Below are 27259 nucleotides of genomic sequence, written 5' to 3'. Positions count from 1 at the left end.
CCAGTGTATTGTTCACCAGTTTTGGATCAGGCAACGGTACTGGAAGACGCCTTCCAACACCCATGCAATAGATTAAACATTTATGCTTTTCTGCCTTATTTGCAATATAATCAACTAAGTATGGTCAACCCAAAACCTCAGGATGACATTTCTAAGTCTTGGTGTCATCAAAGGGGTACCTCTCTCAGAACCTCTATTTCCCTAATTGCTGATTTCCTCATGTTCCGGTGAAGTGAAAAACTCCTCTCGGTCGCGGCGGTAAAAGGCTATTGCTTAGCCTTGAGCCAAGTCTTTAGACTGAGGGGAATGAACCTTTCCTCTTTATGGGAACTGTCAATGAATGAGGAGTTTTGAACAGGACTGCACTCGTGAATACATACCTGCTTGAAATGTAACCAAAGTTGTCAGGTCTCTAAAAAGTACTCCCTATTAACCATTAAAACATGCATTTAACAAGGAGGCAACACTCAAGTCTGTGATCTGGCTTGCTTTGGCTTCGACTAAACGTGTAGGGGAACTATACAGCGTGCCTTATTTGGTTACCAATTCTGAACATTGGAGGCAGATCTCTCTCTCCTTTGCACTAGAAAAACTCAGAACCCTGCTAGTCATGATTAAAATTTTGACTTACTATTTCCTCCCCTAGGGGAAGTGACTGACAATTTGGGATGATTTGCTTCTTTGCTTAGTGAAGGCACTAAGACCCTACCTCAAAATGACTCGACCTGCTAGATCAAGGTTACAGTACTTGTTCACTAGCTCAGGAAGGCAAAAGATGATAATCTCCAAAAACACCATCTCTTTCTGGCTCTGTGAGGTCATTAACAGGGTGCCATCTTCAGAGCAAGGTAGGCCGGAGGCACCAGTATAGGCACGAGCTCACATGGTCGGGAATGGAAACAACAATAACCAGCTGTCAGGAAAACTTGTCTGCGAGTCATATATTAGTAGCAGGTGTCTGGAGACGTTGGACCACCTTCACGACCTGCTATATACAAGAATGTACCCACAAGTCATTGGATAACTTTACCGTAGTAGCCTACCTATTGTAGCTACTCAATAGGATAAGAAGCAAAACCATTCAGAGTGTTTGCACTGTCAGTCTAGGATGAGAGTGAGAATGTCTTGCATTTTCTCCTCTTTGCCTTCCCCTTCCTTGGGGTCCAGCAGTCGCACAGTTATATTACTGGAACAGATGTTATAGCAGGTAAGCTTCACTAATGAGTACTGTACCTTTTCTGTTGAATAAAATAGAAATGTTCATTCCCTCATCCTTCTAACAAAGGAAAGGATGGATAATACTGTACTGTAGTATAAACCAAACAATTTACTTTTTGTCTTATAACCTAAACTGTATCTTAAAAGGATACAAGTTCTTCCATGACCACCTGTCATTGAACAACATCTAGCTATATAGCCTTAAAATAGTGCCATAGAAAGTGAATTGGAGTCGACCCTCTGTTCCTAAGGGGTAAGACATTAGACGTCTCGGGATTTAAGCCTGTCAATTTGGTAATAGGGACTTCTTGCCTAAGAATCTCCTGTTAAGGATGAAGGTTTGTGTTAGTGTAGGAATAAATCACAAATTTTGAGTCATTCAAGTTATACTTTCTGCCTCATCCACCCAGTAAGCCATAGGTGAAGGTCAAAGTTGCTACTTGGTGGGTAACTATTGACACCTTATTTTCAACGGTCTAGTTTTCCAGCTTTACTGAAATTGTACTGCTATTAAAGGACTCGGGTTTATATAGTTAGGAAAAATACAATTAATTTTAAAAAATTATTTTAACGTTTCATTTTAAGTGTTGGCAAGAGCACTATTTACATTTTAGTTACTGTTAATATATAAAATGTGTAAATTTAGATAAAACTTTCTAGTTACGCTTTTCTGTAATGTCATTTTGAAACTTTCATAAAATATATCACAAGTCAGTAGTCGTCTTATGAGGAAAACTTGTCACACTGACAGCCTTTGCCTTAAATTCTTTTTTAAACCTAATGTAAAGATTTTTTTATAGTATACATATTAAAGTTAGTTTAAAGATTTGTTTTCAGTAAATGAATTATATATTAGTAAATTTAGATATTTTAAAAATGTTCTTTAAAAGTTTATGTACTTTGTAAATTTATAAAATTGTAAATTTCATTGTTTAATTATGTGCAATCTTTACTAAAAGCATTTACTTGGTAATTTATTTTTTTGGTATATCCTGTTTAAAACTTTCTTCATATTACTCATATTATTTTTATTTCATAGTGAATATTGAAGATACAGTACAAAGAAGTCATTAAGTCCCATTTGTTCTTTAAGCTTTCTGTGCTTAAGAAATTGTATAAAAGATTGTTGTAACACACTTTTCTTGTTTCTTTGTTATATTTTTGAAAGATCATGTTATGATGCCTTTGTGGAAACCTATAGTTTTTAGACTTTTTTATTCATTAATCTTTTTAATGGTAATATTAAATTCCCCTTTCTTCTCTTAAGAAAACGAGAAAAACGTCTTGAAGAAGAACACGTTGAACTAGAGTTCCAGATTCGCTGTTTGATGCTCAAACCACCTTCTGAAAAGACTGAAAGTGACAATGCACAAGAAGAGGAACTAATAGCTCGATTAGTGAAAGTGGTCGAACAAAGAGATGAAATTATTAATTGTTTGGAGTTGGATAGACTGCGAGAAGCTCAAGAGGACGAAAGCATAGCAACACACATGATGCAATATCAAGGTTTGTGCCTTATTTGTTTATGAAGTCATAGTTAACTAAATTCACTGTCAGTTTATTTGATTTGACTTCTCCTAAAAATTGAAGTAGATCCATTTAATTAACTGATTCTTGAAACCATAAACATTTTATCATAACTTAATGCTTTTATATTCTGTAATTCTGAATTCCATCTATACATCCCCATTTTGTAACTTTCCACTGGATTTTTTTTTTTATAGTACTGTATATTAATCATGGCTTATGCAGGTTTTTCCTAGTTTTTGTATACTGTAACAAATAAGCTGAGGGGTTGAATTAATTAGCTTAGTCTTATCCGGACATTTTCCATCCAAATTGTTAATTTACCCTTTGTTTTGAATAATCAAAGCAGTCATCTTTATGCGGCGTCACACTTTCACAAAGTTTCATGAACCACTTTCACTGGCTCGCACTAAAAACATATTCCCTTTTTAAAGGACTCAGGTTTGTACAGCTTGGAAAAATACAATTTACTTTATAAAAGTATTATTTAATATGTTTTTATGATATTTAACCCGTTTTATTTAAAGTACAGTACTGTATTTTGAATGGGTCTTTGGAGGCTACTGCAGCATTTGCAAATTTTGTTAAACATGGGAACAACAGTGGTGTTCTATGGTTGGAGTGGTAACATAGTAAAACTTGATTTACTCTCCCTATATTGAAGCCTGTTTTATATCCAGATAGGATTAATAATTACTTTTAAGAAATTTGTGATTTGTTCCTACACGATGGTTCCCTATATTGAAGCCTATTTTATATCCAGATAGGATTAATAATTACTTTTAAGAAATTTGTGATTTGTTCCTACACGAATATAAACCATAGTCTTTTACCTAGGAAATTCATCCTTAGGTGGGAGGAAGTCTCCATTCCATTTAGCTGAAAACTTTACTTGGGAACTAGGAACTCTAGCATCTTGGATGCTGAAAAAGTAAGGGTTCCTACACCTTGTGAATCTTGGGAGAACCAGCAGTTTTCATGGCCCTGACCATTAAAAGCTGTTGTACTCAAGCTGGAATTCTCTGTGTAGTAGACCTGGTAAATTAATGGGTTTGTTGATGCTACAACTTTTAGGCCATTTTAGGATTATGGGTTTGACTGGCTACATCACAATCCCCTTGTTAAGTAGTGAGAGGAAAATACTCTCCTGTGCTTCAGCAAGTTGGTTGGGCTTACCTAACTGCGAGATACTGTAGCTGGCGGGGTCTTTCAAAAGGAAAAGTAAAGGCCTGTCATTCTTTACTTTCATCCCAGTATTGTACATCATGCAGGGTCACATCCTGCAGGTAGCGAGCAGTCGACACCTTCCAACACTTCCACACACCTGCCTGAAGAACCTGCATCAGAGAAATTCTTTCTAAAAGCTAAAGAGGGACTAATAGCTCTCATGTTGTGGCCTTTTACAAATGTGCCTAACATGGTAGGTGAAATGAGAGGTTGAGATAACCTCTCAACTAGAACAAGGTTGTATTCTTGATGTAAATCGTCTTCTGTGATCTTCCTGTGCTCACAAAGAGATGCTGCAGGCGAGGTCTAACAGTCCTCGTTAGCTGGAAATAGCACCTCAATGCTCTCACAGGATACAGTAAAAGCTGGTCAGGAACATCAGTTAAATTCCTAAGGCTCATAATTTGTAGATCCTCGTGTGAGGCTGACGTAGAAGGTTGTGGAGAGCAGACAATTCTCTTGGGGGGGGGGGGGGGGGGTCTGAGCAGCAGTAGGTCAGGATACCACTCAGTTTGTGGCCATTTGGGTCGGAGTCATCAATAGGGTTGGAGCAACTCAAACTCCGTGTAGGACCCTTTGCAGTAGGCAAAACTGCAGAATAGCTTGTGTGTGGAAGCCATCCCATGGATCTTGGAATACATCCTTGAATGCTGCTAACAGGTCTGGAACTGGAGAGCAGTAAATCATTCAGAAATGTCTCGCATAGATCTCCATCACTATCAATGACAAAGACCATTCAGACTTGAGTCTTCCTCCCTTGCTCAATCTGTCCACCACCACATTGCTTTTGCCCGAGATAAAATTAGTCAACAGTGTAATCACGTAAAGTTATGCCCACTCGATTGTCCTTGCTGCTAGTTGGCACAAAGCCGAAGAGATGTAGTACCTTCTTGTCTAAGTAGAACTGTAAGGTGTTACCGACGCTTATTAAGACCGCCGAGTGGTGTGTCAGAAGAGGACAAAATTCCTGGAGAGCTAAGACTACTGCTCACATTTCTTAAGTTAATGTGTTTCTGGCAATCTCGTTCCATTCAGGATCCAGACATAATGTGCTGATCTACTGTAGAAATCTGGTATCAGGCATTGATGGGTTTTGAGTTTTAGCGACGAAATCAGGGACGAAGGAGAGCGAGACCGACCTCCATCCATGGGTGATGAATGAGAGACCATGAAGCTCCCTAATGCATTTAGCCGAGGCTTAAGCAAGCAGGAAAACTATTTTCAGGGTAAGGTACTTCTTTGAGGATAGCTTCAATGATTCATAAGTTGCCCCTTTCAGTGAACGTAACGCACTCACTACGTTCAAAGACGGTGGACTCGCCTCAACTGGAAGGCAGGTCTACTCAAAACTCAGTATGAGCATAGAAATTTCTTAAGGAAAAGAAATGTCCATTCCCTTTAGTCAAATAGCAGAGTTTCTCTTTTGGGAGGTAGAACTAAAGGAACAGAGGCTCCAAGAAGAGATACCCCTCCCACGACACCGCCAAGGATCTGCAGAGTTATCCAGACATCTTTTGCGATAGCTCTCGAGAAGAGCCTTCGTCAGAAAGGAGATGCTAAATAATATCCCACGGGAAGTTGTAGGGATCCAGGTTCACTGTGTAGATCCTCGCGTGAGGTTGACGTAGAAGGTTGTGGAGAGCAGGCAATTCTCTTTGGGTCTGTTATGAGGAGCAGCAGGTCAGGATACCACTCAGTTTGTGGGCATTTCAGTCAGTCATCAATAGGGTTGGAGCAGCTCAAACTCTGTGTAGGACCCTTTGCAGTAGGCAAAACTGCAAAAAAGCTTGTGTGTGGAGGCCATCCCATGGATATTAGAATGCATCCTTGAATGCTGCTAACAGGTCTGGAACTGGAGAGCAGTAAATCAGAAGTTTGTGGTTCAGAAATGTCCGACATTAATCTCCATCACTATCAATGACATAAAGACCTTTCAGACCCGAGTCTTCCTCCCTGCTCAATTTGTTCACTACCACATTGCTTTTGCCAGAGATGAAACTGGCTAACAGTGTAATCACGTTAAGTTATGCTCACTTGATTGTCCTTACTGCTAGTTGGCACATAGCTGAAGAGATATAGTACCTCCTTGTCTAAATAGAACTGTAAGGTGGTAATGGCGCTCATCAAGATCACAGAGTGGCGTGTCGGAAGAGGACAAAATTCTTGGAGAGCTAAGGCTGCTGCTCACATTTCTAAGTTAATGTGTTCCTGGCAATCTCGTTCTATCCAGGAACTAGACATCATTTGCTGATCTACTGTAGGAGAGATCCCCACCTTTCTTGGAATGTTTGTAAAGAAGAGGAATTCAGAAGGAGGCAACAAGAGTGGGTATCCTTGCAGGAGGTTCGCTTCCTCCAGGCACCATTAGAGATCTTTCCTTGATTCCTCCCTTATTCTTACTGGGAAGAGCAGATCGTCTAGATGTTAAGACCAGGCTGTTTTGAGTTCTAATTGTAGGGATCCAAGGCATGATCTGCATCTGGAAACCAACTTTTCTAGTGACGTTGTGTCCCATTAGTTTCTGAAAAGCCACTGGCGAGCTGGAAGAAAGGATTGTTGCAGGAATGGGAAGAGCTGCCTTCCGCAAATTTTAGTCTTTTCTGGGATGAGAAATCTTCCCTTGTATCATGTGTCCATCCCGAGATAGAATAGTATTCGAGTAGGGATATGACAGACTTCTCTCAATTTATCACAACCACAATGTCTAAACAAAACGAGAGAACTCTGTCTAGGAGGAGAAGTTTGTCTTCCAATTCAGCTAGAATCAGCCAATCATCCAGATAGCAGAGCAGGCAAATCCTATTGGGATGCACCCACGAGGATAGCAGTTTGAAGATATTTATGAAGATTTGGGGCACTGATGACAGGCCAAAGCACAGGACCGTGAACGGAAGAAATTTCTCTGCTACCACTACTTGGAGATACTTCCTGGAGGAGAGGTGAATCGGGATTCGAAAGTCTATCAATGCCAAGGTAACCATTAAGGCCTGAGGCTATATCACTTGTCTGTCAGTGACTGCAGTTTCCATCCTGAAGGATCTTTGTTGATCGAACTTGAGTGCCAAGATGTCGACGAATAGTCTCCAGCCTCCGGACACCTTCCTTAAAAAAATGAGTCGACTGAAGAAGCCAGGGTTGATTGATTTAAAAAAATTTTAAACCGAAGCCAAGTGCCGGAGCCGCAAGGCCATTCAGTGCGTATATATCTTGGTATAAAATTTTGATATACTGTACTGTATAAATTAAAGTAAAACAGTAAATTATAATAAAATTAAATCAAATCTCTGAAACAGATTAAAATTTAAAACTACAATAAAACCATACCTCAGAACTACCACCTCCAACAATTAGCATTCAGGCATCCCCCCTTTGGTGGTAAGGTAGAAGGTCTGCCCTCCCTCACAGTCTTTTTCATTTTCCCCCACCTCTAATGCAACCCTGGTTTTCACAGGAGGTTAAAGTTTGTGTTGACGGGATCTTGAAGATGGACTGCAACAGGCTAGTCCCTCATCTCTTCTCTGTTTTCGTGGCTGTAATGATTGAGTGGTTGCTTTCCCCTATGCTAATGTCAAAGGCTGGGGTTGATGAAAGGACATCGCCCTCTGTAAGATCAAATCCTGTCTTTTTTCTCCATCTTCCCATCGGAGCCTATACTTCTGGTGATAGTAAGAGAGATTGTTCCTTGTTAACCTTTCTCGGGGACCAATCAGCTTGTGGAATCTTGAAGTCATGGCCTCACAACACCTGAGCACCTAATTAGCTCACTGGTTTGACGCTGGTTCATCAAAAACTCCACCGTCCTAGCACCTGTTTGGACAATGTTCTTAAGGATCTGTTTCTTGCTAGGGTCCGTTAGGTCTTCTGTATTTACTAGGAAGCCGACTGTGCCCGATCAATGGTCTATCCTAGAGGCTGCTTTCATGGTACCTCTGCTGCGGAGAAGGAAACTAAAACTGCTGACAGTCGTTTCCACGAACAACCTGATGTCAGTGTTGCTACCACAGGATTAAGTGAAAGTTGGGTAAGAGTATCCTGTTTATGATAGTATTCCTTTGCCTTGTAAAGGCTGCAGGAATAAACTGGGAATATCGATGAAGATCCCAAGGAGAACAACCTTTGTCTTCTAAGGAAGAATGGTCTAAAGTCTGCATTGGAGCAGAGCATGTGGGAGACAAACTCCTGCAATAAGGCGAATGCCTTGGAGAGCCCTGCTTTGCTGGAGACATGCAGCGAAACACACTTGGAAGATGTGTGATGCGAGAATGAGTAATGAGGCAAGTCATGTCTTGGAGAAGAGACTACAGGAGAATGAATATGATCAGTGGACTGATGAGGAGACGAGCATCTCAAAGCGTGTCCAGCTGAGACGTGACGAGGAGGTAGAGCTTCCTGGAGGTCGCCTGGAAGTTGTACGCTATGGCAAGATTCTGCGTCTACAAGGCACAGGATTAGGAAAAGTGCTGGAATAAGAACACAAAGTGCGAGAAGCATAAGCCTGGTCCACAGGTAAATCCAAAGGAAAAGCTCGCCTAGAAGTGCTTCTGGAACTGCACGGTGGCAGAGTGGGAGGGATGTCTAGGGGATTGAATAGGTCTGTTATTGTAGGGCTGTAATTGCCAATACATTTATTTGACCGACCCTCCTCCATCTGTGTGAGAATAGGCAATGTTAACATAAAGGAAAGGTCTAGAAAAGAAACGGAATTTTATATTCACCGTACGCTATGCAAGCCCACCCTACTTCCCACTGACTAGTGATGTACAAAGAGGATACAGCTTAGTATAAACTTGAAAGACTAAAATTCAAAGGGAAAGCATACCAAAGCTAAGGTTATTGCCACTAGCAAGACTAAGAGGCCCAAGCCTATTGAGGGGAAGAAAACTGAATTTCTTTCCCGGAGAGAAGCAACATGAACATCAGATGGGTGTAGAAATAAATTTCATTAAAATTCAGTTTAAAACCATTTAAAGTTTATTTTTTTAGTAAAGATGTTTGAATGAAAGTTTTTATTTCCTCATCTTGAATTTTTATTTCAGAGAAACATATAGATGGTATTGAAAATGGCTGTGTTACACAAAATGTTACTAAAAAGAAGAAAACCTTGAAACTGCCAAGGAAGAAAAAGAAAAAGGAAAAGAAAGACAAAAAGGGAGCAAAAGCGGATGCTGATAAGGATATTGATGAAACAGAAGTCAAGGAGTCAAAGAAAAGAAAAAAGAAGTGGTTGTTTTGAAATCATTTATTACAATAATTAAACTGAAATTTAAGCACACTTATGTTAAAAGCATGTGACTTGTTCATATATACATAAATGGTGATAGAAGTCTGCATATTAGTGATACTTAAATTATATATATTTAGTGTGCTCCTTCCATAATTGTGCGAGATTGAAATATAATATGAAAGTCTGTGGACATAGTGTAAATTTGCTGAGACAAAATCAGAAATTTAAGTTTCTTATTTTTCTATAGCTTATTTATGACTTTAATACTGCAATTCTAAGGAGAGAAATTTATTATTAAAATAGCTATTATACATCTTCATTGCGTTGAAAAATATTTTTTTTCATTCAAGAGGTGAATATAGTAGGAAACTAGATTTAATGATAAAAAAAGTGTTGACAAGCTTTCATGTATGGCAAAAATATACTTCCGTGAGACCCATTCTCATCTGGCTTAGTAACTTCTAGGACCTATTGAAGTTAGTTGGTTATGCTGCTTTTCTTAATAATAGCCATAGAGCAATTTTGCATGAAAAATTACTTTAGCTTTTATTAGTTGGGGAAAATACTAGCAACACTTGGGATATTATACTGCTTTTCTAATAGTTACTACACATTCATGGAGTAATGTAAATTCACATCAACACCAAACTGTTATGAACACATAGGGGAAACACCAGGTTAGATCTAGTTATCCTTCAAATCTTTAATTATAATATTCTCATGTAACCTTCCATAGTTACCGATACAGAAGTAATTTTTTTGTATAATCTTCCATAGTTTCAATTAAAGAAGTATTGTTAACTTGATAGTTTCAATGAGGAAGTTTAGAGTTATCTTTCATAATTTGGGATAGAAAATGTTACTACTCGCCATAGTTTCAGTGCTAGAATACCCTTTTTTAATGAAAGGAATTTAGGTGGTGGTTAATTTTGACTGCCAATTCAGTTCACAGATGCTTTTAATCATCCATATACATTTATGACTGCATAAGCTTGCCACTACCAGAGAATAATTTTTTTTTTTAAAGAAGTTAGGCTATTTATTTATGAAAAATATAAAGTATGCTTTAATTTATTGAATACAGGACAGATTGTTCTGAAATGTGACTCGTAGATCTCTAAAAAATAGAGTACTGTACTGTACCTAATAATAACAAAACAGTTATTGACTTTTTAGAGTATCCTATCTAAGCTACATAAACTGAAATTTAATTCTAAAAAATGTTACATACATGATAGTTGGTTATTTCCTTTATTTTGCAAGCATAGGCAAAAGGCTTGGGATATTACTATTTATGTTTAATAGAGACAGACCCTACATCTATTATAAGTGCTATGAACCCTTGACTCCTTACTCTCAAGTTAATCATGGTAGTGGCAGCCGTGTTGTATTAGTTTTTTGTGTGAATTATGCTAGGTTTCTTGCTGGATTTTAATTCGTGTCTCAGCTTACGAGGGTGTAAATTTTCTAAGTAAATCATGAATATTATACATTTTATAAGGTTTTAAATTACAGAAGAAATAAGGATACTGTCATTGCTACATGGCAGGAGTTAGCTAAACAGAATTGTTGTCATTTGTTACTGGTTGTGGAGAGAATTTGTATTGTTATGTAGTAAATAATGAAGAGATTCTTTTAGTTTTGTAAGTTTTTGTGTATAAAGAGCCTAAATCCATCACATAGTTGAAGATAGTGAAACACAAAGTGCCAAGAAATTTGGTTGTTCGCTCTGAATGTCTCAAATTTTATTTTAGCACCAGAAATGAATTTTGTAACTGTCATGAAACTTTACCGACAGTGTAAAGTTATTATAATTGAGTCTTGCCCTGTGTCATCCATTCCATAATTTACATTAACCAGGCCCTGCCTTTTTTTAGAATTAAGGAAACTTTCCAAATATTTTCTTAAGTTATAATTATTTGATCCTTTTATACTTTTTGTTTATGAATACTGTATATCATTTAAAGAGTTGAAATGTTCCAATGCAGATTAGGTCACAATATTCTTGGTGCAAGAATTCTCATAATGAAAGTGAAAAATGTGGAGAATGTAATGCTAGAAGTTATGGACATCATAAGTATGGAATTCAGTAAGTTATACGTATAGATATGGTTCTAATTGTATAGTGCTAGGTATGGTGTCCATAAACTGTAGTTCTATGTTCTGTCCTTCCCAATATGCAGGTGGCCCAGAAAATTGAAACGGGAACAATGTATTAATAATGCAAACAGTGATTTTGGAAATGCATTACAACCCCTGCAACACTTTCTGTAATAAAAGGGATATTTCCTGTATAAAGAATCTTTTTTTGTACTAATATTATTTAGAAAATAAAGATTTAATTTGGTTATATTCTATTTATTTTACGTAGCATGATTGATCCTGATAACCTTGCTGGTGCATTTGGGTCTCCTGAGAGCAATTACCTAGGTCCAACTCATAACTCAATGCCTACTAACCACATCATCTAGGCTTTCTCACATTTTTACCTCCTTTTGGGATTGACTTCTATTAGCAACAAAAGCAAATTTTGTGATTATGGTTTGGACTTCTCTTAAAATGTGAAGACAGTGTGCCTTTCACCAAGAAATGCTTGGAAATAATTATTCCTACACAAATACTAACCATGGTTCTTTACATAGGAGAACTATAACAGTGAAGCTGTGATTACCAATAGGGATTACCAACAATAAAGAGTTGTTAATGACCCATAGGATATCAGCAGTCAATGAGACCTGATGTTCTATCAGGCTGGAAATTTAAAGACTTGAAATGCAGTATTTAAAATTTTCTCTTTCAGGAATTGAGAATTTGTTTCAACGAGTACTATAATGCCTTCCAAAATATGGAAATACCTTGAGTGCTGCCGAACACCTGCGACACCTTTATGAATGCAGGGAGTAAATCGTCACCAGACCCTGCTTGCAGAGGGCATGCTTGTTCTTGCGCATCACACAAGTTCTCGGGCATCTCCTTGAGTGTACTGCCAGGAGTGGACATCATCCCAGTGGGAGGCATACAGGAGAAGTCCTAAAAGGGATTCTTCGCCTTTGCGGTCTTCCTCGAATTCAAAGAAGTCCAGACTTGATTCTTTAACAACCCTGTCTCCTTCCTTCAGACTTCCCTATTGGTCTCCTCTGGTGACTAGTTAACTTTCGGACAAGGGGGTTCCTTCTGTTTCCCCTAAAGAAAGAGTGGGACCTCCTCAAGGGGAGCCTCCTCATCTTTTAAGTTGCAGATGCGTTGCAGATATTGTGGTCCAAGTTGGGGATAGAAGGTTCCCCTTTGGAGGATAAACTGCACCAAGACACTAGAGGGAGGTTTCTACCGCACCAGTCAACGAACCTCGGGGTGTCCTTTAAGAAGTTTTTTGCCTCTTCAACCCTTTCGGAGCCTGTAATGGGAGCAGTCTCTCCTCAACACCCTTTTCTTTTTCAGAGGACGGACAAGAGAGTGAAGACCACTCGCCCTTCAAGGATGTATCTGCCTTAAGAGCTCTCTGAGCCCTCGCACAAAGCTGTGTTAAAGCCTTTGCAAGCTACTTCCACTTTGGAGGGGGTTCATAGGTTAGCATTGCATAGGTGGTCATAATCTTCTCCTTACTCTGCAAATTCTCTATAAGGCAGACTTTCAGACTTGCCCCTTAAGATGCACCTTCCTGGCGATCCCCTTCGGAGTGTCTCTCAAAAGGTTCTCTCACTTCAACACGCTCTAAGACACACATTTTGACGTGCTTCTCAAGAACATGCACAGCATGCTTCCTTTACAGATTTTATTGTTCCAAGTGAATTTTAGCCACTCTTCACCCCTATGCACACCTTCCAGGAGTGCATCATCGGCAAGCTCTTCTTCAGAGCTCACTTTGACCACTGGAAAGGCATCTTTCAGACATACTTCTCTTGTAGGAGTTTCTCCTATGTGTGCTGTATCTTGATGAGCTATTAAAGGAACCTCACTATCTAGTCCAGCCCCTGGACGCACCTCACCCCGACCAGTCTCAACCTAATGCTCCTCTTCCAAAAGTCAGCCTTACAGATGTGACTCGCTAATCTCCGGGAGGGTTCCTCAACAAGCTTCTCCTGAACCACAAGAACTCGCAGGTTGTCATCTGAACATGCTACGCGGCATGATTTCAGATCATGCTGGCCGCATTTCAACCAAAAACTTGTCAAGCTAGAATGTGTTAAGATCTCCCTACTAGAGATCTAGGCGGACTTCCCTAGACACACAAGGCGCGTCACACCAGATCTCCTTGAGCGGGCCATTTCCGAACGCGTTATATGTATCTCCCCAGAGCCTTCTGGGTACCATTCAGTTGGTAAGTCAGGAAGACTTGACCTTCAGCCTGATTCCTTTTTCAGATGGATAGAGACCCCAAGATCCCATTCAAGCACATTGGGCATTCTCCCTCCAAGCATTGAGCTGGAAGACTGTAACCAGAATTCACCTCAGGGCTGGGCAAGTGGCTTCTCCATCAAACCATGAGACAGAGGCAAATTATATACCCTTTGCTTATTGCTTCTCCAACAATGGATCCCAGACCATTCAGATTGGATCCATAGTCAGTTCTAACGATGTGGACAAGAGACTACTGCAGATTAACATGCATTTCAGAATGAGAATAAGGAACTGGGTGCAAAATACGCTGCACTGAGAGGATGGGCAAGCAAGATCGCATTGAGGGTCTTTCTCTCTTTATGGGAGGTCATCCTGGTAAACTACAACATATAGTCTATCACTGATCAAGTTAAATTCTTGCCGCTTTCCACCAATCAAGCGTAGGGCAGAAAGGAAGTTGGAAGGAAACACCCAGAACTAACAAAGGACGATCGTAAAGACTGAGGGCCCCACAAGCCATCTCTCCAATTATTATTATTACTTGCTAAGCTACAACCCTAGTTGGAAAAGTAGGATGCTAGAAGCCCAGGGGCTCCAACAGGGAAAATAGCCCAGTGAAGAAAGGAAACAAGGAAATTTAAAATATTTTAAGAACAGCAACAACATTGAAATAAATATTTCCAATATAAACTATAAAAACTTTATCAAAACAAGAGGAGGAGAAATTAGATAGAATAATGTGTCCGAGTGCACCCTTAAGCAAGAGAATTCTAACCCAAGAAAGTGAAAGACCATGGTACAGAGGCTATGACACTACCAATGACTAAGAGAACAATGGTTTTATTTTGGATAGTACTCCTATAAGAACTGCTTACCATAGCTAAAGGCTATCTCTACCCTTATGGAAAGTAGACACTGAACAATTATAGTGCAGTAGTTAACCCCTTAGGTGAAGAAGAATTGTTTGGTAATCTCAGTGTTGTCAGGTGTACGTGTAGGCAAAGGGAAAGTGAACCATAATCAGAGAGAATGATGCAATGTAGTACTGTCTGGCTAGTCAAAGGACCCCATAACTCTAATGGTAGTATCTTAACGAGTGGGTGATGTCCTGGCCAACCTACTGGCAGCTTCTACCAGCCAAAAGAAGAATAAGGACTGGTAGACAGTTCCTAGGTCCTCAGCCCCACGCATCCAAGGATGCCTAAATGCATTGATATCCCAGTCTAGAGACTCCTCTAGGAACACTTCTTCAGTCTCCTTTTCCTCTGTCAGTGATGGGGAGAAAAATCTTTGTAAACGACGACCCTCTCACGATCGCTCAGGGACAATTACCAAGGTGGAAGACACCAATTACGACTCAGAGGAATTGGACGGGATGCTTCCACAACCAACTAGTAATCCTACACCTCCAGGCACTGAGCACCTGGCTGAAAACCTTTCACAGCTCTATCAAGGTTTTTACTCCCCAAGAGTACACCTGCTTGCAAGGGGTTTGTGAATGGAGCCGCTTTTTAACTTAATGGAAGGAGTATAGATTGTCTTCTCTACCAGATGCTCTATCAAACTCATAGGAAAGCTTGCCAGGTAGTAGTGATGAAAGTATTCCTGGTAGGCTAAAAAGTAGGTGCATTCCTTCCATAGATCACACCCCCTGCATGTAAGGAAACTCGGGTGGGTGCCTCATCCCTACTTCAGCACTTCTGTGGATAGCAGAGTCTTGGAGGAGAGAGATCTCATGATGAAATTAATCATGCTACTACCAGGGATGTTAAGCAGTAAAGCTTCAGGAACTACTGAGCAATTGTTGGGAGGTGGCCTTTTTGACGAAGGAAGTCTCGGAAGGCGTTGTCCTTGTTAACCTGGAAGAAGTGTAGAAACACTAGTGTTAGCTCTATTGCTAAGATAGTTTGACGGGAAGCTCCCTGTAGCTGTCATACTAAATATTCCAACCTCTGTCTGGGAGCCCTACCGAACCTTCCTTGATACAACTTATGCCACAGAAGGAGACATGAAAAACGAAGTAATTTTTTATGTTAAAAGAGATTCCCCTGTGGGAGTATAAAAAGGGGAAAATGTAAGACCCATTAAGTGCTCAAAAGAGACTAGAAGTGTGAATAATTGCATGAATGCTTGGGGAGTGATAGCCAAAACAAAGCGCCAGGTTTTGAACTGGTAGCTACTTTTCCCAGACTTGGCGAAGAAAGGCCACTGTAGGACAGAGAATGGATCCAAAGTTATGAGTCTTCAGGTCTATGGGGACAGCCGTCATCATTCCATAATTTGTTAGCCATACCCATCCTACAAGGCATCTGGGGAACAAAGCAGGGAGATTGCCAGTTCCCAGTTAATTATTCTCTTCATAAGAGTAGACTGTAGCAGTCTAAAAATCTAAAAACCTTCTCAGCAGCCCACATATTGCCTTTGTTCCTACAAATATGGGTCAAGGTCTGCTAGATCATGGGTGTTATCACCAGGCAGGTCTGGAATGCTATTAGTGCATCACTAAACCTTCCAACTGGCAAGTCCCTGAATTCACTGAGTTCTATTATCCTTTCTGAATTGCCTTCTCCTATCCCTTTACTGGAGGGAAAGATTGCTAGTGGAAGGACAGAGCTCTGCCCAACTCATTCTAGGGAAAGGAGAGCCTGGCAAAGTAGATTAGACCGGTTTTTCCTCAGTGGCCATTAAATGTGCAATGAGGATTTCAGAATAGTTATCCTTGAAATGACTGGACCCTTAGCAGTATCTAATCTGAGGAAGAGTAGACCTGTTTATGCCTTCTTCCATCATTAGCCCTTATGTCTGCTTCCTCCATGGGAACAGGGAGGCAGACCCTCTTACCACTGCGTTCCATAAGGAATGTACGTTCCGTTGTCTCCCGTTAGGCAAAATGGGTGACAGCCATATTCTCTCTCCTCTGTGTTTTGAATGGCCTATGGGGCAGATGAATAGTTATGTCAAGATAGCTTTGTTCTTAGCATTTGACTGGACCAAGTTAATGTACTTCCTCGTCCTTAGGCTTTTTATGGACTGGGTCGTATTTTAAGGCGAAAATGCGACCGTCCAGTGATCGAACCTCGATGTGGCTTAGAGGCTGGCTATACAAGTACCGTAATGCCTTACAGCACAAAATTAATTGGTTCTGTAATTGCTTTCGTAACGTGATTTTTTCCTTCTGTGAGTCGCCTTTTACATGTAAATAGCCTAACTCCCAGACCCTACAAAAATACCACATTAAATGATTATAAAAAGGATGTACACACCAATAAACAGTACTAAAAGTATGACAAGTACTGTATTTGGATCATTCAATAATAAATTAACTGTTGGTAACCTGTAAAAGAAGTTATAATTAGACCAAACAGTAGAAATACAGTAACAAAAATGTGGAACCAACCTTACCTTTGGAGTGAGGCGATGTTCGAGAGCGAAGTGTGGGGTGGTAGAGGAGGATGACAAATGGCGGAAAACGTTAACAAGTTTCTACTTGCTTCCTAAAATTTTCCTGAAATGACTCAAACTTCATTACAGTACTCAAGCGCACAGCCTGTGAGAATTTTTATTGGGTGTATTTTCTACGAGACAAGTAGCCATCTAGACATTCCTTAATTGTCGTGTGTTATCCTTCCCTTGCTGTACTCTTCCTGAACGACGTTCAGTCGCATGGCCTCCAACTCCTTCAGGTCATCTGTCGTAAGTTCCTCTTTGTGCTCCTCGATAAGCACATCAATGTCAGCCTCATCAACTTCCAGACCCATGGCCTTCCCGAGTGTAACGATCTCAGCAACTTCAGATTGAGCAACAAGTTCAGGATTGTCAACATTTTCGGAATCAGCTTCAGCTTGGTCTGCGTGGAAACCCTCCAAATCTTGTGCAGAGATGGCATCAGGCCACAGCTTCTTCCACACAGAGTTCAAGATGTGCCTCAAAACCTCCTGCCAAGCTTGTTCGATGATTTTGAGGCATATGACAATATCAAAATACTCCTTCCAAAATTGACGAAGGTTGAGATTTGTGCTCTCAATGATTTCGAAACATCTCGACTTTTTGTATAAAGCAATAGGAACTGCAAATAAAACATTCCCAGAGGCTGTAGAGGCTGGTTTCTCATATCAAAACAAAAATAAACATATCAAGAGCCCATACAAACCTACAATAATGATCCTTTCTCTGGAAACACTATGGACCTAGGAGAGGCCTTCTTGTCAATATGTCAAAGACGAAAAAGAAGAAAGAAACCATCACAAACATTGACATGAGCCACAACAGTAAAAAGGCCTGGAGCATAATCAATAAGCTCAACTCAGAAGGCCAACACCCATCAAGAATAGCAGCAGTTACTCCTAATGAAATATTCCATCAACTTCTAATCAATGGAAAGACCAACAAACAAAACAGAGATAGAGGATACTTAAATGAAGGAAGACATGCCACACATTATGTCAAAGGGTGATGATATATTTGAACAGTTTACCATGAATGAATTACAATCTGCTATAAAACACATGAAGCCATGGTAAAGCTGCTGGCCTACAGTAGATGAAATTGCGGTTGAGATGATTCTGCATTTCAGAGACAAGGCTAGGTCTTGGCTTCTTGAACTTTTCAATAAATGTTCATTAACATACTGAATCCCAAGAATATGGAGAAGAGCAAGAGTTATGGCTCTTCTCAAGCCTGGTAAAGATCCAAGCTCACCCAAGAGCTACCAACCAATATCCTTAGTCTGCATCATTTACAAACTATGAGCGCATGATAGCCACCATCATCAAGGAGTAACTTGCACCATACCAAGCCAGCTTTCGACCTGGACGGTCATGCTGCAGTCAAGTCTTGAACCTAAACCAATTTAAAATGATGGATTAGATACCAAAGCAAATTACAGGCACTGTGTTTGTTGACATCACAGCTGGCTACGTCAGTCAACCACAGCTATTATCTTCAAGGTAGCCCAAAATGACCTAATACTCTGCCTTTGTATGTATCATCAGATAACTTAGAAAAAAGATCTTTCTATAAGGAAATGAACAGCAAGAAGAGTAGGTGAACGAATCAGACAAATGGTCTCCTGCAGGGCTCCGTACTAGCTCCATTATGATTCAACTTCTACACAAATGACCTACCATAACTCCATGACACCTGGAGGTTTATACAGTATATGCTAATTATCGGCATTGCAACACAGTTAAGGTCTTTTAAAACTATTGAAGGAAGACTGACGAGGGTATTATCCTCTCCCTCAGACCATTAGAAAAAAAAGCATTTTAAGGCAAACACCATGAAAACCCAGGTATACTCATTCCATTTAAACAACCACCAGGCATATAGAAAACTGAAATTTAAGTGGAAAAACAAAGACCTGCAAAACCTACATACAGTCTATCTTGGTGTCGCTCGATAGAACGCCGACCTTCAACCACCAGAAATAACCTCCTCATCAAAATAGCATCCACCAAGTGGGGATACTGATGCAAAAACTTTAAAGCTAACAGCCTTAGCACTAAGTTACTCCACTGCATAGCATTGTGCTTCTGTGAAGTAAAGAGTGGATAAAGAGATAAATAAAGGCTGCCAACAATTCACTGGTACACAGAGTAACACCCCTACCAGATTTGTACAGACTAAGACAGCATCACACCACCTGATATCCTTCAAGATGCCATAGCTACAAAGCTAGAAAGTTAAAGACCAAAAAAATGATCCCAGGTACCCACTTTACAACCATTGCAAAACAAAGACATCTAAAATCTCGGAAGAGCTCCTTGACCATGAAAGAACTAGAGACCTCAGGCCTATCATATGCAGACTATATATATCGAGTGTTAAAGTCAGCCACTAACAATGCCCTTCCTAACCCTAGTGAAGACCTACCCTATGGATTCTCCCCCACCAGATGAGTCACCCTGAACAGATGATAAACAAAAACTGGTAGGACAAGGATAACCTCCAGAGATGGGGTTACCCAAATGATGCTGAATGCTCCTGAGGCAGGGGAGCCAATCCAAACAATGAATTTTATCTGGTATACTGCCCACTAGGACCCACCTGTTTGGGCATATATCAATGAATAACAAACAATACAGCACTCCAATGGGTAGAACAATAGTCTGATAAGATAAGATGATAATCGCAGAAAGGCACCTTCTAACCCATTGATTGGTGTGTCCCAGGAAGTGAGGTAGGTGTCCGATTTGTCATAGCAGATACAGTGGCTCAGATCTGTGCTGTCAGACCCATGATGCTTTCAAGTCTGCAAATGAAACCTCTTGAATTGAAGCCTTGAACAGGTCCGAGGGATGTAGCCAATCTTCGAGTGAGATTCCCTGGATCAACAGCATGAAACATTAAAATAGGTGGGCAACATACAATGCAGGAAGTCAACTTTGACCCAATGGCCAAAAACTTTTATATGTCAAGAGTGCTTCTAATGAGCTTGGATTAACACCACCAGAGTTTCCTAACCCTCTCCCCTCATTGCATCAGTAGACGTCACTAGTGAGGAGTCTCACAACCTCAACCACCTCGGACAACAAAACCAGGTACAGTCCCCAAACCAACCTTAAAGAACAAACCAAGATTGGAACAATGGCTGTTACATAACTTTTTGTCTACAACTTTCAACACAACCCAGGACCCTTTACCTGTAATGAAGAGCAAGGAACACCACATACATTTATTGCCTGATGCCACATTATATGCCTGTCATATGCATGCAACAAGGCCCAGTTTGATGAAGACATTCAAAAGGGCACGATAGAACCAGTTCCAGCAGGGGATGCAACGGAGTGGTATGGGAGGATGGTCATTTTAGCCAAGAAGACACGCCATCCTCATCACACAGTAGATTTCCAGACTCAATGCTTAGCAAGTAGTAGTAATAATAATAATAATAATAATAATAATAATAATAAAGGGGAACCCTTATCGGATTCCCTTTAATTATTATTATTATTATTATTATTATTATTACTACTTGCTAAGCTACAACTCTAGTTGGAAAAGACTACAGTGGACATGCATTGGGGCTTTCACCACATTCAAAAGGGCATGATTGAACCAGTTCCAGCAAGGAATGCACTGGAGTGGTATGGGAGGATGGTCAATGTAGCCACGAGGACACGCCATCCTCATTACTAAGTAGATCTCCAGACTCAAAGCCCATTGTCTTTCTGAGATGCACCATACATCTTCCGCCTTCAGCATGGTTTCAAGAATTGTTAGGGTGTACACAAATATAAGACTATAGTGGACATGCATTGGGGCTTTCACCACATTCAAAATGGCATGATTGAACCAGTTCCAGCAAAGGATGCACTGGAGTGGTATGGGAGGATGGTCAATGTAGCCACGAGGACACGCCATCCTCATCACGCAGTAGATCTCCAGACTCAAAGCCCACAGTCTTTGTGAGATGCATCATAAACCTTCTGCCTTCAACATGGTTTCAAGAATTGTTAGGGTGTACACAAATATAAGACTACAGAGTGGTCCTGCATTGGGGCTTTCACCACATTCAAAAGGGCATGATTGAACCAGTTCCAGCAAGGGATGCACTGGAGTGGTATGGGAGGATGGTCAATGTAGCTACGAGGACACGCCATCCTCATCACGCAGTAGATCTCCAGACTCAAAGCCCAAAGTCTTTCTGAGATGCACCATAAACCTTCTGCCTTCAACATGGTTTCAAGAATTGTTAGGGTGTACACAAATATAAGACCACAGTTATTATGTATTGGGGCTTTCACCACATTCAAAAGGGCCTGATAGAACTAGTTCCAGCAAGGGATGCACTGGAGTGGTATGGGAGGATGGTCAATGTAGCCACGAGGACACGCCATCCTCATCTAGTAGTAGATCTCCAGACTTAATGCCCACTGTCTTTGTGAGATGCACCATACACCTTCCGCCTTCAACATGGTTTCAAGAATTGTTAGGGTGTACATAAATATAAGACTACAGAGTGGTCATGCATTGGGGCTTTCACCACATTCAAAAGGGCATGATTGAACCAGTTCCAGCAAGGGATGCACTGGAGTGGTATGGGAGGATGGTCAATGTAGCCACGAGGACATGCCATCCTCATCACGCAGTACATCTCCAGACTCAAAGCCCACAGTCTTTGTGAGATGCACCATAACCCTTCTGCCTTCAACATGGTTTCAAGAATTGTTAGGGTGTACACAAATATAAGACTACAGTTATTATGTATTGGGGCTTTCACCACATTCAAAAGGGCCTGATAGAACTAGTTCCAGCAAGGGACGCACTGGAGTGGTATGGGAGGATGGTCAATGTAACCACGAGGACACGCCATCCTCATCACGCAGTTGATCTCCAGACTCAATGCCCACTGTCTTTGTGAGATGCACCATACATCTTCAACATGGTTTCAAAAATTGTTAGGGTGTATACAAATATAAGACTACAGTGGAGGCTTTCACCACATTTAAAAGGGCATAATTGAACCAGTTCCAGCAAGGGATGCACTGGAGTGGTATGGGAGGATGGTCAATGTAGCAACGAGGACACACCATCCTCATCACGTAGTAGATCTCCAGCCTCAATGCCCACTGTCTTTGTGAGATGCACCATACATCTTCAACATGGTTTCAAGAATTGTTAGGGTGTACACAAATATAAGACTACAGTGGAGGCTTTCACCACCTTTAAAAGGGCATAATTGAACCAGTTCCAGCAAGGGATGCACTGGAGTGGTATGGGAGGATGGTCAATGTAGCCACGAGGACATGCCATCCTCATCACGTAGTAGATCTCCAGACTCAATGCCCACCGTCTTTGTGAGATGCACCATACACCTTCCGCCTTCAACATAGTTTCAAGAATTGTTAGGGTGTACACAAATATAAGATTACAGAGTGGTCATGCATTGGGGCTTTCACCACATTCAAAAGGGCATGATTGAACCAGTTCCAGGAAGGGATGCACTGGATTGGTATGGGAGGATGGTCAATGTAGCCACAAGGACACGCCATCCTCATCACGCAGTAGATCTCCAGACTCAAAACCCACAGTCTTTGTGAGATGTACCATAAACCTTCTGCCTTCAACATGGTTTCAAGAATTGTTAGGGTGTACACAAATATAAGACTACAGTTATTATGTATTGGGGCTTTCACCACATTCAAAAGGGCCTGATAGAACTAGTTCCAGCAAGGGATGCACTGGAGTGGTATGGGAGGATGGTCAATGTAGCCACGAGGACACGCCATCCTCATCACGCAGTAGATCTCCAGACTCAAAACCCACTGTCTTTGTGAGATGTACCATAAACCTTCTGCCTTCAACATGGTTTCAAGAATTGTTAGGGTGTACACAAATATAAGACTACAGTTATTATGTATTGGGGCTTTCACCACACTCAAAAGGGCCTGATAGAACCAGTTCAAGCAAGGGATGCACTGGAGTGGTATGGGAGGATGGTCAATGTAGCCACAAGGACACGCCATCCTCATCACGCAGATCTCCAGACTCAGCCCATTGTCTTTCTGAGATGCACCATACATCTTCCGCCTTCAGCATGGTTTCAAGAATTGTTAGGGTGTACACAAATATAAGACTATAGTGGACATGCACTGGGGCTTTCACCACATTCAAAATGGCATGATTGAACCAGTTCCAGCAAGGGATGCACTGGAGTGGTATGGGAGGATGGTCAATGTAGCTACGAGGACACGCCATCCTCATCACGCAGTAGATCTCCAGACTCAAAGCCCAAAGTCTTTGTGAGATGCATCATAAACCTTCTGCCTTCAACATGGTTTCAAGAATTGTTAGGGTGTACACAAATATAAAACTACAGTTATTATGTATTGGGGCTTTCACCACATTCAAAAGGGCCTGATAGAACTAGTTCCAGCAAGGGATGCACTGGAGTGGTATGGGAGGATGGTCAATGTAGCTACGAGGACACGCCATCCTCATCACGCAGTAGATCTCCAGACTCAAAGCCCACAGTCTTTGTGAGATGCACCATAAACATTCTGCCTTCAACATGGTTTCAAGAATTGTTAGGGTGTACACAAATATAAGACTACAGTTATTATGTATTGGGGCTTTCACCACATTCAAAAGGGCCTGATAGAACTAGTTCCAGCAAGGGATGCACTGGAGTGGTATGGGAGGATGGTCAATGTATCCACGGGGACACGCCATCCTCATCACGCAGTAGATCTCCAGACTCAAAGCCCACAGTCTTTGTGAGATGCACCATAAACCTTCTGCCTTCAACATGGTTTCAAGAATTGTTAGGGTGTACACAAATATAAGACTACAGTTATTATGTATTGGGGCTTTCACCACATTCAAAAGGGCCTGATAGAACTAGTTCCAGCAAGGGATGCACTGGAGTGGTATGGGAGGATGGTCAATGTATCCACGGGGACACGCCATCCTCATCACGCAGTAGATCTCCAGACTCAAAGTCCACAGTCTTTGTGAGATGCACCATAAACATTCTGCCTTCAACATGGTTTCAAGAATTGTTAGGGTGTACACAAATATAAGACTACAGTTATTATGTATTGGGGCTTTCACCACATTCAAAAGGGCATGATTGAACCAGTTCCAGGAAGGGATGCACTGGATTGGTATGGGAGGATGGTCAATGTAGCCACAAGGACACGCCATCCTCATCACGCAGTAGATCTCCAGACTCAAAACCCACTGTCTTTGTGAGATGTACCATAAACCTTCTGCCTTCAACATGGTTTCAAGAATTGGTAGGGTGTACACAAATATAAGACTACAGTCGACATGCATTGGGGCTTTCACCACAGTCAAAAGGGCATGATTGAACCAGTTCCAGCAAGGGATGCACTGGATTGGTATGGGAGGATGGTCAATGTAGCCACAAGGACACGCCATCCTCATCACGCAGTAGATCTCCAGACTCAAAACCCACTGTCTGTGTGAGATGTACCATAAACCTTCTGCCTTCAACATGGTTTCAAGCATTGTTAGGGTGTACACAAATATAAGACTACAGTTATTATGTATTGGGGCTTTCACCACATTCAAAAGGGCCTGATAGAACTAGTTCCAGCAAGGGATGCACTGGAGTGGTATGGAAGGATGGTCAATGTAGCTACGAGGACACGCCATCCTCATCACGCAGTAGATCTCCAGACTCAAAACCCACTGTCTTTGTGAGATGTACCATAAACCTTCTGCCTTCAACATGGTTTCAAGCATTGTTAGGGTGTACACAAATATAAGACTACAGTAATTATGTATTGGGGCTTTCACCACATTCAAAAGGGCCTGATAGAACCAGTTCCAGCAAGGGATGCACTGGAGTGGTATGGGAGGATGGTCAATGTAGCCACAAGGACACGCCATCCTCATCACGCAGATCTCCAGACTCAAAGCCCATTGTCTTTCTGAGATGCACCATACATCTTCCGCCTTCAGCATGGTTTCAAGAATTGTTAGGGTGTACACAAATATAAGACTATAGTGGACATGCACTGGGGCTTTCACCACATTCAAAATGGCATGATTGAACCAGTTCCAGCAAGGGATGCACTGGAGTGGTATGGGAGGATGGTCAATGTAGCTACGAGGACACGCCATCCTCATCACGCAGTAGATCTCCAGACTCAAAGCCCACAGTCTTTGTGAGATGCACCATAAACCTTCTGCCTTCAACATGGTTTCAAGAATTGTTAGGGTGTACACAAATATAAGACTATAGTTATTATGTATTGGGGCTTTCACCACATTCAAAAGGGCCTGATAGAACTAGTTCCAGCAAGGGATGCACTGGAGTGGTATGGGAGGATGGTCAATGTAGCCACGGGGACACGCCATCCTCATCACGCAGTAGATCTCCAGACTCAAAGCCCACAGTCTTTGTGAGATGCACCATAAACATTCTGCCTTCAACATGGTTTCAAGAATTGTTAGGGTGTACACAAATATAAAACTACAGTTATTATGTATTGGGGCTTTCACCACATTCAAAAGGGCCTGATAGAACTAGTTCCAGCAAGGGATGCACTGGAGTGGTATGGGAGGATGGTCAATGTAGCTACGAGGACACGCCATCCTCATCACGCAGTAGATCTCCAGACTCAAAGCCCACAGTCTTTGTGAGATGCACCATAAACATTCTGCCTTCAACATGGTTTCAAGAATTGTTAGGGTGTACACAAATATAAAACTACAGTTATTATGTATTGGGGCTTTCACCACATTCAAAAGGGCCTGATAGAACTAGTTCCAGCAAGGGATGCACTGGAGTGGTATGGGAGGATGGTCAATGTAGCCACGGGGACACGCCATCCTCATCACGAAGTAGATCTCCACTCAATGCCCACTGTCTTTGTGAGATGCACCATACATCTTCAACATGGTTTCAAGAATTGTTAGGGAGTACACAAATATAAGACTACAGTGGAGGCTTTCACCACATTTAAAAGGGCATGATTGAACCAGTTCCAGCAAGGGATGCACTGGAGTGGTGTGGGAGGATGGTCAATGTAGCCATGAGGACACGCCATCCTCATCACGCAGTAGATCTCCAGACTCAATGCCCACTGTCTTTGTGAGATGCACCATACATCTTCAACATGGTTTCAAAAATTGTTAGGGTGTACACAAATATAAGACTACAGTGGAGGCTTTCACCACATTTAAAAGGGCATGATTGAACCAGTTCCAGCAAGGGATGCACTGGAGTGGTGTGGGAGGATGGTCAATGTAGCTACGAGGACACGCCATCCTCATCACGCAGTAGATCTCCAGACTCAATGCCCACTGTCTATGTGAGATGCACCATACATCTTCAACATGGTTTCAAGAATTGTTAGGGTGTACACAAATATAAGACTACAGTGGAGGCTTTCACCACAAATAAAAGGGCATGATTGAACCAGTTCCAGCAAGGGATGCACTGGAGTGGTATGGGAGGATGGTCAATGTAGCTACGAGGACACGCCATCCTCATCACGCAGTAGATCTCCAGACTCAAAGCCCATGGTCTTTGTGAGATGCACCATACACCTTCTGCCTTCAACATGGTTTCAAGCATTGTTAGGGTGTACACAAATATAAGACTACAGTGGACATGCATTGGGGCTTTCACCACATTCAAAAGGGCATGATTAAACCAGTTCCAGCAGGGGATGCACTGAAGTGGTATGTGAGGATGGTCAATGTAGCAACGAGGACACGCCATCCTCATCACGCAGTAGATCTCCAGACTCAAAGCCCATGGTCTTTGTGAGATGCACCATACACCTTCTGCCTTCAACATGGTTTCAAGAATTGCTAGGGTGTACACAAATATAAGACTACAGTGGACATGCATTGGGGCTTTCACCACATTCAAAAGGGCATGATTAAACCAGTTCCAGCAGGGGATGCACTGAAGTGGTATGTGAGGATGGTCAATGTAGCAACGAGGACACGCCATCCTCATCTTGCAGTAGATATCCAGACTCAAAGCCCACGGTCTTTGTGAGATGCACCATACACCTTCCGCCTTCAACATGGTTTCAAGAATTGTTAGGGTGTACACAAATATAAGACTATAGTGGACATGCATTGGGGCTTTCACCACAGTCAAAAGGGCATAATTGAACCAGTTCCAGCAAGGGATGCACTGGAGTGGTATGGGAGGATGATCAATGTAGCCACGAGGACACGCCATCCTCATCACGCAGTAGATCTCCAGACTCGATGCCCACTGTCTTTGTGAGATGC

The 27259-nt window shown here is 41.5% G+C and overlaps 2 protein-coding genes across 5 annotated transcripts in view; one reads left to right on the top strand and one right to left on the bottom strand.

The window, feature by feature from the left end:
- Positions 1-11546, top strand: part of MICAL-like (protein) — a 75316-nt gene extending 63770 nt beyond the window's left edge. For all 3 annotated transcript variants that reach the window (XM_068383458.1, XM_068383457.1, XM_068383459.1), the window contains 2 exons: positions 2486-2724; positions 9009-11546. In XM_068383458.1, coding sequence (XP_068239559.1) covers positions 2486-2724; positions 9009-9205 — 436 coding nt within the window. In that variant the 3' untranslated portion in view covers positions 9206-11546. The remainder of the gene's footprint in view (positions 1-2485; positions 2725-9008) is intronic.
- The window catches only part of LOC137650221 (MICAL-like protein 1), a 275336-nt gene that overhangs the window by 148578 nt on the left and 99499 nt on the right, over positions 1-27259 (bottom strand). The window lies entirely within an intron of this gene.

Source organism: Palaemon carinicauda, chromosome 11, assembly GCF_036898095.1.
Source record: "Palaemon carinicauda isolate YSFRI2023 chromosome 11, ASM3689809v2, whole genome shotgun sequence".
Classification (NCBI taxonomy): Eukaryota; Metazoa; Arthropoda; class Malacostraca; order Decapoda; family Palaemonidae; genus Palaemon; species Palaemon carinicauda.
Note: the sequence above shows the minus strand (reverse complement) of the source record. Positions and strands in the feature narration are given on the sequence as shown.